Source organism: Osmia lignaria, chromosome 6, assembly GCF_051020975.1.
Source record: "Osmia lignaria lignaria isolate PbOS001 chromosome 6, iyOsmLign1, whole genome shotgun sequence".
NCBI lineage: Eukaryota > Metazoa > Arthropoda > Insecta > Hymenoptera > Megachilidae > Osmia > Osmia lignaria.
The window spans coordinates 2,356,534-2,369,266 of NC_135037.1; the positions used below are offsets into that span (position 1 = coordinate 2,356,534).

The 12,733-nt window shown below is 48.5% G+C and overlaps 2 protein-coding genes and 1 long non-coding RNA gene across 6 annotated transcripts in view; 1 reads left to right on the forward strand and 2 right to left on the reverse strand.

Moving 5' to 3' along the window:
* dac (dachshund family transcription factor) overlaps positions 1-3,651 on the reverse strand; it is a 128,247-nt gene extending 124,596 nt beyond the window's left edge. For 2 of the 4 annotated variants that reach the window (XM_076688877.1, XM_034318814.2), the window contains exon 1: positions 1,535-3,651. In XM_076688877.1, coding sequence (XP_076544992.1) covers positions 1,535-2,319 — 785 coding nt within the window. In that variant the 5' untranslated portion in view covers positions 2,320-3,651. The remainder of the gene's footprint in view (positions 1-1,534) is intronic. The other 2 variants (XM_034318815.2, XM_034318816.2) reach the window with 2 other exon arrangements.
* Positions 1-11,424, forward strand: part of LOC117601698 (uncharacterized) — a 175,170-nt gene extending 163,746 nt beyond the window's left edge. The window contains exons 3-4 of the long non-coding RNA XR_013062308.1: positions 10,075-10,255; positions 10,327-11,424. This is a non-coding gene — a long non-coding RNA (uncharacterized LOC117601698). The remainder of the gene's footprint in view (positions 1-10,074; positions 10,256-10,326) is intronic.
* A 46-nt stretch (positions 11,425-11,470) lies between these two features.
* Positions 11,471-12,550, reverse strand: LOC117601697 (uncharacterized). Its single transcript, XM_034318818.2, has 3 exons — positions 12,379-12,550; positions 11,793-11,921; positions 11,471-11,728 (listed from the first exon to the last, which is right to left on the reverse strand). The coding sequence occupies exons 1-3, from the start codon at positions 12,451-12,453 to the stop codon at positions 11,594-11,596; spliced, it is 339 nt and encodes a 112-aa protein (XP_034174709.1). The 5' UTR covers positions 12,454-12,550; the 3' UTR covers positions 11,471-11,593.
* Positions 12,551-12,733: the final 183 nt, after the last annotated feature.

Here is a 12,733-nt window from a genome sequence, read left to right on the forward strand (position 1 = left end):
TGCATTATCAGAATGTAACGACGTCAGCGGTACACGCGACCAGACCGGACCACCGCACACACGACGACACCATACACACCGGTCCGCGTCTCTTAATCATCCGATTTTTCCTGCCGATCCACCCTCGCCACTCCGCCTCGCCTCGCTTGTTTCTCACCCCCCGTCGCTTTGCCCCCTCTCGTTTTTCCAATCGATACACGGAAAGCCCTGGATACCGGGCGATTTTCGAGTTAAGGTGGGATTTCCTATCGAACGCATATATTTTAGCGTACGCGTCTGATGATAGCAACGTGGTAATAATTTTAAACCAAAGGCATTGCGTTTCTTTTATCTACTTTCGCTTTTCTTTCGGTGTAAAGACAGTTTCTAATGGAGCAACGTTCGAAATCTATCATATTGGGAGCGTCCAAAGACGCAATGACGATTCAATCGACATTCTGATAGGATAACGGGCGGTTAAAGAGGACACTCGAGAAGAAAGGCCCGCACGAGCCGACGGCTCGTCCAGCTCTGTTCTCTGACTCCGACTCGGATTATTTGGATCCCTATCCCTACGGCTTTCTCTTTCCTCCAGTTTTCTCTTTCCCTCCTGTCCCTCTGTTCCCGTCTCTGTCCCATCTAACCGGTATCCCTCGGCCCTCTTTCTCCTTCGCCCTCACCGTGTCGCGCTGAATCCGTTTCCGTTGTGACTGCCGCTGCGCGTCTCTCGCTGCGATATAATTGTCCGCCGTCGCGACCAGTTCCCTCAACGATCGATCATCCGTCGACCGCGTTATCTCGATAGGCCATGGTTTTAAAACAAGATCGCCTCGAGACGAGACGAAACGTAGTTAAAGATAAAAAGATGAATAATTTCGTTGGACGTTGGACGCGTAAGAGGAGCGTAAAGTCGGGGACAATAGTTTTGCCGATCGCAGCGGATCCCCTCGTTCCGTTTACCATTCCGTTTCGTCTGCCGTCTAACTGGTGGGTGGGGTAAGCTTGTACTACAGCCACTTCTCTCTGTCTCGTCGGTGGGGACGATTCATTCAGAGAAACTGCCGTGAAAGGGACACCTGTTGGCACAGAGGCCCGTTGACAATTCTAGATGCAAGGGCACGTGCCTACCCTGTCGTGGCAAAGCGATCGAGAGAGACGAGCCAATTCGACGAGCGTCTATCGAAGGAACGATGAACGTGGAAACGAAAATCGGCAAGAGTTTGTGGGTGGTTGGTGAGAAGCAGAAGCCAAGCCGCGATTAAAATATGTTTTCTTGTTGTTTTTTCTTTCATTTTTTAGTAGCCCGGTAGCAAGGTAAGGAACGTAGCTGGCCGAAGATAAAGTGCTGCCCAGAGGGGACACCGGGCGTTATTAATACACGCGAGGATCGTAGCTTCCGTTCTCGCCGGAACGGTAGGTACAAAAAGTGGTTGTTGGTTTTGTGTACGGATCCCTCTTATCGTCGCGAGTCATCGAGAATCCAGGAATTTCGTGAGACAAGGGGGATAGTCATTCCTCCGTTTGATCTAAAGCTAGCTTACTCTGGTACACTCACCTGGCTGTTGTGCAGTCCCTGTAGAGGATATCGAAGTCCTTGCAACTAAGGAGCTTGCAACGGTTGACGCCAGGCTGGATAGCTCCGAGTCCGCGTAGAATCCTAACTTGTTCGACGTTGCACACCAACGGCACTATATCGAGCCTCTTGAGTTTTGTGTAGACGGTGTGCAGGCCACCGACCAGGTGTTTGAGGAACAACTCGAACGCCTGCGGCAGGCAAAGCATCGTGTCCCCGGCGATGATGAACGCGGCCACTTTTTGACCGCGATAGTCGACCAGTTTGCACTCGTTCGCGGTAGGATCGCTGGTGCTGATCGGCGGCGGGCTATTGTAGGACCTCGGGGGTAGAACGGCGTGATGGGCCGCCATAAGCTCGAGCGGTGAGCCATGGTGACCGCTTAGCATGCCACCGAGTTGACCGAGCAGTCCGAGTCCCGGTGGCGGTAGTCCCGGCATTCGGGGCACCATACCTGGCGGTGCACCGGGTGCTCCCCCGGCGGAAAGAGGCGGTGGGCTCAACGGAAGTCCTTGAGGTGGCGAACCTCTGGTCGGCGATCCCGGCGTGGGAACACCGCGATGCTGTTGCTGCTGCGATTGTTGATCGCGGAGTTGGTCCCGCGGATGAGGCTGCTGGTGCGACGGCGGTGGTTGGTGTTGGGAACCGTGGAGTTGTTGCTGTTGAGCTTGTTGTGCCGACGGACTGTGAGGATGTTTCGGGCTGCCGGTTACGGGACTGGCGCGACTGCTGTGATCGGAAGCGCTATCCATCGCTCCGTGATCCATCGGGCGTCCAAAGGGCACGCGTCTCTCCGTTGTCGTCGACCACCTTCCTCTTAAGATTTCGTAACCTTTCCTCGAAATGTTACGGTGTAGCGGCGAAACGGCCCACAGCCGTTTCTCCTTTCCCTACTTATCCTCCTCGTCTTGCCTCGATTCTCGCCACGTGGACACCACGAGATACGAGGATGACGACAACGCGAGTCTCAACGCATACTAAATTGATCGTTTTCCTTTGGTTCCAACGGCCGGCCGGCTGCCGGAACCAGCCGATGAGGTGCGTCGCGTCGACCCAGGATCGGCCACGCGATACGAGCTCGCCAGTCGATTTTCCGCGAGTCTCACTGTCACTCGAGCTAACTGTCGCGTCTCACGGAGTACGTTGGACCGTGTATAGATACGTAACGATTTCACTGTGCACAACCACTGGAAGAACCGTGTCCATGACAATTGGCGACCGTCACTCGACGCTGTCCACGACCTCGGCTTCGTTCTTGTTGCGAGCAGGTCCGTGTTCCGCGTGCTGGCCGGCTTCGCCCGAGGAGCAGCCAAGCTGCCCCTCGCTCAACTATCAACCAACCACCAGATTTCCTTCGCGACGCGTTGCCTCTGTTCGTTCACTAACGAAACTGAAGCACAAGACGACCAAAGAACACGGGGCAACAACAGGCTTGGTCGTGAAACAACGCGAACTTGGAATCCTCGTTGACGACGAAAAGCGCGAACACGACGGAACCGACGTCAACGAGTGACGTGCGACACGCACGACCGCAACGAGAACACCACGGTAACGAGGACTACGACGAAGAACGCTGTCGCGACGTGACAGCGATCGCAATCACGGTAACGAGGACGACGAGCACAACGGTGACGACGGCGACGGCAACGGCAACGGCGACGACGACGGCGACAGCAGCGGCGACGACGACGGCGAAAGCGGCTGCGGCTGCGGCGGTAACTCGCAGGGACGCGCGTCGCTCGTTCTCAAAGTGGCAAACGCTCTCTCGGTCGAGTCGGGAGTATTTCCCTACCCAGTCACAGATGTAATAAATAAAAACATCAGTGGGAGCTCGAGGAACGGGGAGGATGGGCGTTCTGTGCGCGCAACCGACTATCCGGTTGGCGGAGTCACCGGGGTGGCAGTTCTCCCTATTGGACGGTAACCTCGTACCGTCGACGCCTTTCGAACCTTCCCTCGACCGGTGGCGGGACGAGCGAGAATTCCCCACTACGGGGCAACCTCTGCCACCGACGACGCGTACCGACGATCCCGACCGGGACGATTCCGGGGGCGACTAACACACGGAGACATCCAGACGCAGACGCGAGTCTCGACAAGACAGTACGATTCGAACCTACCGCCGATCTACGCGCTACGAGTGGGGATTTCTTCTTTTTCCTCGCGACCTCTCCCTCCACGACACCCTTTGCTCTCGCCACCGCTACTCCTCTTCGCTCCTCTTTGCTCCACGCCACTCTTCGCCTCGCCTCGCCTCGCCTAAACCTAACCTCCCTCGCCCCACCCCACTTTCACCCAACCCTTACGATCCTTGTCGCGTTTCGGTTCTTCCCTTCTCCGCTGCCCCCTAGTTTCTTCTTTCTTCCCTTTTCCGTTTTTTCCTTTCTTCTACTCGATTTACCCTCCCGTTTCTTTTTCTCTTCCCATTCTACATTCTCTCTCGTTCGATTTTCTTCTCTTCACCAACCCCCTCGTCGTTCCAACCTTTTTCTTTTCTTTTCTTTTCTTTTCTTCCATTTCGTTCTTTTCCCTTCGCGATTCTCCGTGCACCCAAACCCTTTGCCTCGCTACCTTTTCCTTCTTCTCTTTCTCTCATTTCCTCCTTCACAGGTACGCGTTATCTCTCTCCGTCTCTCCTTCCGATTACTCCCTCCCACTTGTTCTTGCAGCCTCTCCTCCCACCTTGACTCACCGTTTGCACGCTCTCTTCAAGTCGCTCTCTCTCGCGCGACCAGCGGTAGTCTCCACCTCGTTTCCTCTTTCGCACCCGTCCCTATTCTTCGTGTCTCTGGCTCTCTCTGTCCCTCCCTCCACCCCTTCGTCGCTCTCTTCGTTTCTCCCTGTTCCTCGGTTCTCTGTCCGTACGACGAAGAATGTCGCCGGCGTTCGAATCGATCGGTCGGTCTCAGCGCGCGCGGGGGGTCCCCCTTCCCGTTGCTTGCACTCCCTCCCCATCGTCGCGGAGAGCCTGTCCTCCCTGCCATCTTCTTCTTCGCCGTTCCCTCGGATCTCCTCTACCATATTCGCCATCAGCATTACACGAGCGCACTTATTTCTTCTGTAGGTAACTCTGCTTCCTCGCGATCTCTCTCTGCTCCTCGACCACCCTCTTTTGCCTCTGCCCAACCCTTCCCTAACCCCTCGTACCGCGACTCCGACTCGCTACCACCTTTCGTCCGCCTTCTCCTCCACCTCTTCCTCCTCCTTCTCCTCCACCTCCTCCTCCTCGCGCCATACGCGATATACCATACCCGACACTCTCCTCGGCTCTCGGTAAGCTTCGAGCATGAGTGCTTAATATCTTTGTACCATACCTAAAGCGACCGTATCCGCCGATGCTTCTCGCGTCCAAACTTTTCCCTTCGGACGTTCTTCGCGAACCTCTCTAGTCTCTCGTTAATTTCTGCCGCCACTCGGTCCGCTTAGTCGCGCGAGAAAAACTCTTGGTTGCGCCCTCTGCAATTTTCCACATCCTCTAGCCATCTTCTGAAAGTAAGAAGATCGTAAGAACAGCGTCCGGGCCGAAAACTTGAATGGACCATAGTACAGGGTGGTCATGGTAGTGGTGGTGGCGGTGTTCGTTGGCGCGAAATCCAAGGGGAGAAATTCCAGAGAAGAAGACCCCTCTGTCCGATTAACTCGTCACGGACGATAGTTCGAAGGTTTTCGAGATAGGCGAGAAAGAAACACGAAGGAGGGATCATCGTTTGGCCTTTTTCTAACGGTCAACCCCCGATCAGTCCTCTCATCAGCCCGGTGACCCAGATTCACGAGGAAAGACCCTCCGCGTTTGTTACCAGTACACATACTACGTGTACATACGTGTATATACGTATAGGTAACAGGCTTCGCAGACACGTATTCCTCCACCGCAGCTGATCCCTTGACCTCGTGCAACCCCAAACGAAACGAGACCCCCTGGGCCTAACGTTCATTGACCATCTCCCGCTTGGACGAACGGGGGCCGATCGTCTTGTCGTTCCAGTTTTCTAACAAAAGCTGTCCACGGCTTTACCTCGATTACCTTCCACCTTCGATTGCGACCACTTGCCAAAATCATGGCAAGTTTAGACTTAGGCTCGTTCTTCTTCCCTAACGTTTTATTTCATCAAATATCGTTGATAATAAATCGAGTAAGGAAGAACGTTTTCTGACAAAGAATAAAGTGATATTGTTTGCGGCGAGAAGGCGATCGATCGCGAGATCCAAGTCCCTCGTCCGAGGAAGGTCGAGGATCGGTAGGGGACCGATGTTTGCCACGAACCAAACCACGTCCAATTAGTGGAATTAATACCGGTTGGCTTTGGGGGAGCTAATGCCTCTGTGTGCATACCTACGGGTATGCACGTCGATGACTGCACTTTCCTTCGTGCGTAATGAAGGACAATCCCGTCGGTTGTACCAGCTCGATGCATTCGCTCGTCCAAGCAACCGCTGCCTCCTCTTGTTTTGCGGTCACGAGAAAATATCTCGAACCGACCAGCTTACGACTTTGAGCGTGCTCCGACTGTAACGGTGCCTGCCTGTCTTTCGCTGCCCGCGGAACAATTTCATTCGCGGCTTTGTTCGCTTCCTGTATACCCCTTTTCGGCTACGTTCATCGATACGCGATTCGCGTGAAAAGTAAATTCAATTACTTTTTGATAAAACTAAATTTAGAATATTTAGTTGCAAAGAGGGTTCGAAAAGCAATCGGGTAAAAAAATGTAAACCTGATCGACGGTGATTTTCAAGCGAGTCACCGTATGTTCGTTCGTTCACGAGAGTGCGGTTCGCTAGCGGTGTTCCTGTTACTGCTCATTGGCCACCCTGCACGAGAGAATTGCGCGAAACACAAGCAGAGCGTGTTGTTACGTAACCCTGGTCATTGTTTGCACATCGTCGTCGTCGTCGTCACAGAATTGTAACGGAGAGAATACCAGCGAAAAATGAGCGTCGAATAAGCGAGGAAAAAAGCGCGAATTTTCCCAGAGAGCTTGTAGAGAGAACGAAGGCATTCCTTGGCAACCGAGCAGACACGCGTCACGAGGACTTCAGTGCACCGGAAGCGTCGCTCTTCTGGATATCTTTGTCCGACGTTCCGTTTACCGTGTGTTCGCGACACGGATTTTTCTCCAGATTTTTTGCCACTGTTATCCTATCGCCATTAATCGCGTTAGCCTGTGTGGAAGAGGAGAGTTAATAGAGCGACGTTTACCATCGACTGGACGTTCACGAAGAGAAGTCATCTTCTGTCCGCCCCGATTGCCAACCTTAGCTTGTCTCTCGTTTCCTTTGCTCGTCGTGTTTCTCATCGCGTTTCCTCTCGAACGGCTTTCCGTTTTCTCCTTGAATTTACAGCATGCTCTGCCGTCATCCCCTTGATTCGTCGCCGATCGTCGCTCGTCGGCCACTCCACCGGTCTATCAGAGGAAAGAGAACATCGATCGAATTAACGTAATTACTCGTTCGTGCGTGATACGTGCGCGTCGTGGCAAAACGAGCGTCAAAGTCGATCCTCGGGAGTCACGAAAGAGCGGGGCAGATTTTACAAAACGTTAATTGCACGCGCGCGGGCCTATGTGTATAACGTATAGAACGCTGACTCTATACCGTATAGCCACAGGTCGGAGAAAAATCAAGAGCCGAAATAATGGATTTCGAGGCGGGACGATGAAAAACGACGATAATTTTTCTGGACAAGTACCGTCAACGTTCGGCTTTTTCAGCCCGGTTTACGCGCAACTAATTACCCATATGCCACGTGTTATTATAAATAGCCAATCGTTACCGACACACAGCCGCATCCGCGATTCGCCCATAATGGCGTGTTATCGGATAAATAAAACGGATAGCCACGGAAGGGTGCGCTCCGATTATGCATCGACGCCTCTCGTCAGCGTATGTTGCTACGTATACCTACTCTCTGGCCACCCGTATAACTGTTTTCCCAACGAACGACGTCGATAGCTTTTTTACTCGTTCCAACGTTCTCCATTATTCTCTCTCTCTCCCCCTTTGAATTAGTAAGTATATATCTAGCATGTAAACGAGACGACATACTGTAACGAGGAAAAGCTTATCGAGACACAAAAATTTCTTACCATTATTCAGTGCGTACAACTATAATACTCTACATTTAATTATCATTGAATTTGTGAAAAAACGAGTTCTTGTCCTTTTTTACAAAATACTTCGGTGTAAGTTGCTTCAGCTATCATGAAAAATACTTTTGAATATGCGAAAAAAGGACAGCAAGCGACACGTCTTTTTGGAAGGTAAAATGATTTCAGTCCGCCGTGATATTCCGGCTAAACGCATTAGAAGGCTCATTTAAATACGACACAATGACGACCCGCAGCGCCCCGTCGCACGCTAAAATTCGTCGGTTGAAATAATGCTGTCCAAACACGTTATCTTGGCATCGTCTAAATCCATTCCGTTCATCGATCACAACGAGCCGTTGATCAGGATGCTTCTGAACGAAATTTCTGAACGAAATAACCTCGTGACATCTGCGTTTTGTCCGGCATCGAACGAGGAGATGATTTTCGTTCGCGAAAGTAACGCGTTGCCGGTCTCGCCGCGGCTCGACACCTCTATCCGACGTCAATACTTTTCCACGTTGAACGCGACGCAAGACAATCACGTTGACACCCGGTGATGGATGTCCTGGCCGCTCAAAATACCCCCCTTCAGTTTTCCCGCCAATAAAGCCCATTGTAAATGCGAACTATTCGAAATATTAGAGCGGCATGGCGATTACCGGCCGTTCAGTCATCGTTCCTGACGCACCGTAATCCTTTCCATCTTCCTCCGCGTCCTTTTTTGTTCTGCCGCCTCTCGTGCTCTTCGCTTTCCTTCGCTCCGAAACTCGTCCCCCCGAATCAGCCTCTCGTTTCGTCGTCTTTCCTCGCGCGACGTGCCTCAAACCTCGATTTCCTGCAGCCGGGTATAAAAGAAAGAAAAAAAAAAAAAGAAAATGTCCTATCGAATGTCGAAACATCCTGCTGACAGCATATCTATTATTACCCGGAGCCCCGAAGGTTGTTCCTCTATCGGCCGTTGACAATCTCTGACGTGCCTTGTGCTCAATGAACAGCGTAACAATACTATTTCAGCAATCGAGCGAGAGAAGACAACCGGCAAACGCGGGATCGACGGTTCTCCGTTGCCGCGCTAGAAGAATGAACCACCTCGCTGTCACTTCTGGTTGCTCGTTATCGGTGTGCCGAGTCCCTTAGATACTAGCCTCCAACGTTGTAGGCGGCAGCGAGAATTTTCAACGTCCAACCCAGAGAGAAGCAATGTCCTCGTCCATAGATAAATAGAAAGGAAAAGAATCGTGTTGGAATTGTTTGTTCTCTTTCTTCTCGAAAAGTTAGCCTCGATTATCTTCACCGAGAAGGAGACAAGCCGATTCGTCGCCCCCTCTAGGGCTTCGACTCCGTGAACGCTGTGAAGCTTAAAGAGATAGGATTACTCGCGATTCGAAATTTATTTACACCGGCCTTAATCCCTATTATAGCCGCACGCGTAGCCCGAGGAAATGGCCGAGCAATTTCGGATTTCGACTGCCGTGAGATGATGGATCGCCGTTTCGTAGCCCGGCGCTGATGATACCTCGCAGATGTAACCTCCGCACCCTTTTCGGGACGGAACCACTTGCCGGTGATTATCGATTAAACGCATGCACGTTGTTGCCTCCTCTACTCGGGTCTTGCCTCGATTTTCTTTCTAGTTCGCCCCCCTTCCTTCCTTCCTTCCTTCCTTCCTTCCTTTCTTTCATTCTTTCTTTTCCTTTAAGTCTTCGGTTGTATCGCTTTCGTTCCGGCACCGCCGACATCTGGCCCGCGGCGGCCTGATCGCCCTATCGTATCCAGAACGGCAAACTTTCCGTATCGCTGGATAAAAGGCTTGGATCGTCGTCGAAAAGTCGGCTGGCAAGTTCGCGGTCGTGCACACGGAAGCAGACGTCAAACGTGGCCTCGATGTTGGCCTAAAACTTGAATTATCGTCTCTGTAACGAGCAATCTCGATAGGATTAAAAGGTTGTTTACCGGAACGGAAAGCCGTGGAGTTTGGGTTTACTTGGCGCAGACGACAGAAGCGTATCCTGCCGGCGACGGCTTCCTAGGGAATGCATACGCGTTACACTTGTGTCTAGTTACTCTCTTCCTTTAGCTACTCTCGTTACGCGAGCTACTCCAGCCAACCGTTCCCGTCTATCCACAGTCCCTTGATAAAAATTAACATCCATATACCGGGCGCGTGCGAGCCACTCGAGCCAGACGACTTCCGGAAATGTCGAACATATGTCGCCACTTCAGATAATCCGAAGCTTTTAACCAATAATCTAATCAGCATCAAGGAACGAGAAATACATTTAGCATAATCGATCAGTACTACGGTTACCTTAAATGCATTTCGATCCACCTTTCAAAGATAAGCGACTCTTCACCGGGATACATCTGGTCGGTTATGATATGGTATTGCTCTTGAAAAAGTATGTTTCACCTCCAGAGTGACATTTTCGTTTCCAGACATTCCACTTGGGAGAGAGATTGCCGACTTTGGCGGGGTCACACAAATATTCTTTCGACCTCTTAAAGAAACGTAACAGAAATATACCAATGATGTTTCTAACGATAAAAACGATGCAGAGTTGTGAACGGAATCGGGCAAAGCTGTGCAAGAATTTTGCTCAGGCTGAAAGTCAGACGGGTAAGTCGGAACACGCCCGAGGAGGCGCAAGCTTCTTCGACTTTATAAATAATAAATTCGCGTGAAAACAGCCAGAAAGACGGAGAGAAGACAAAGACAGCGGGAGGATGGAAGAAAAGGAAGAACGAGGAGGGAGGTGAAGGAAAGACGAGAGAAACGAGGGAGAGACAGAGACGGGTGATAATAAAGAGCAGGCAGTAAGAGCGGCGAAGTGACGTCCTGTGTCGCGGAGTCATAAACTGGGCCCTAGGATCTCGGGCTTACACTCTTATTAAAACGTCGTCCTGCATATTGACGGTTATTGATCACCTTTCGCACACCTCGCTGCTTTTACGATACAAGGTTCGTGTCACCTTGAAAACCACGGATACCATCGACGTTTCGCAAAGAGTTTGACGATGTCCGTGTGGAAATGCATGTTTATTCGTATTTGGTAATACTGTAATATATTCACGAATATATGTACCTAACGAAACGATTAAAATTGCAACAGAACTGATCACGTTATTGACGCGCCTTTTGTCTTAACCGTTAGATACATTGTTAAGTGATACCATGTATAATGAGCATCGTACTGTCAACCAAATGTAGTCACTGTTTGATGTAAATTGCTGCTCCCTTACTCTTGTACGAGTCCTTTGAACAGGAGGTCCTTCAATGCGCTCTTTGCGAACAGTACCATTAAATCTATCTAGCGGTGAACAACGTAACTAACAAAACAGAAAATTACAAAAAACTAGAAAATTTTGCTCTTTACTGAAAAGAACAGAACATTATACGGTTACATTGCAGTCTAAAAAGTCTTATCAAAATAAAGGTTTGACAAATTTGTATTTTAAAAAGACAATTCGATAATTCGATCTTAGCGACATCTATACAGAAACGGTGGAAACTACACGACAACTTACCGACTTTGTTTTCGAGAACACGTGACCTAGGGGGTCTCTAACACCCCAGTATGATATCCGATCGGTATGCAAGGTTCCGTCGTAAAGGGGTCCCTGACACCCCACGATGATGTCGGGGCGGTATCTAGAGGGCGTCATTGGCACAGCGGGGTCCCTGACACCCCTAGATGAAATCAGGTCCGTATTAAGAGGGCACAACCAATATAATAATCGTCCTCTATTTTTTTCCGCAGTTTATTTAATTTACTTATTTATCTTTTATCCACGTACAGGTTTTTAAAAATTCGAAGGAATAATAGAAATAGCCGAAAGTAATTTTAATGATTTAATTATAATAGTGAGTTCACATCATTGAAGTAACAATGTAATTTATACGCTATGTATTTCTCTATAAATGTCTATATGACGATTATGTATTTATTTATTTTTATTAGAACTTCTTGTGAAGTTGAACCATGTAATACATGTTTGCAAGAAAGCTCAATGTAGTTAGTGCGATACAACCACGATATATTATTACATCTCTGGTACCAGCCAAGAGAAATGAAGGTTTTGACAGGTCAGCCTGTAACATATATTTTTATGTAAACTTTCTTTCTATGTACCACTATTAATAAATATGTATTTACCTGGAACTTTTTTTGAATTTCAGCAATTCTAGAGCTTGCTTTAGCCATTTTTACATTAGAGCTATGTACTGACTTAGGTTTCGACTCACTAACCATGATTGGATCTGCTATTTGTAACTTACTGGGTGCCTAAAACAAAAATATAAATCCTTTAAAATGTTATTAATATGATTATCTGTAAAATAATTTACATGTTTAAAATAAAACTATATTCAGTTGAATCAAAAATTATACAATATCTAATTTATCACATTTCTAGAATCACTTTTTGAGTTTTTTATACATCAATACTGTATGTTACATAAACACATATGATTTCATTTCTTATACATATTTATTACTATTAAAACACCATTGTAAATGTTAACAATTATTAAATAATTACATTTAATATTTTCTGATTGTTATCTTCATGCAATACAACAATGCATCATATACATATATATTATAGAAACAGAAGCGTCTGTAAAAAGTATATGAATGCAATCAGTACATGTATTAAAAATGTATTAAAAATGTACTGAAAATTTACTAACAGTTTACTGAAAGTTTACTGAAACGAGACAGTTTATTATTAATTACTTACTAATGGGTAAAATGCTTGACTTTGTGTAGCTGGTTTTAAACGACCAGTGAATGGATTAAATTGATGGAACGACATTTTCTCTCATTGCGCAACTTACCTTCCTCTACCACGGACTTCTTTTTAATAGCTTTAGAACATCGAACGAGGAATGGATCATGCGCAATCATGTGTCAGGGACTATAGATGTAGAAGACCGGATATACCTTTGTTTTCGTTTTTGATATCGAAGTAATCTGTTATTACCTACATGAAGCTAACCGGAAGGAATAACAAAATATGATTACTTTTAATTTTTCTTAGTGTATTTCGTTTGTAAATCGTTTGTGATTGATTGTGAGTCTATTTTTAACGTTTG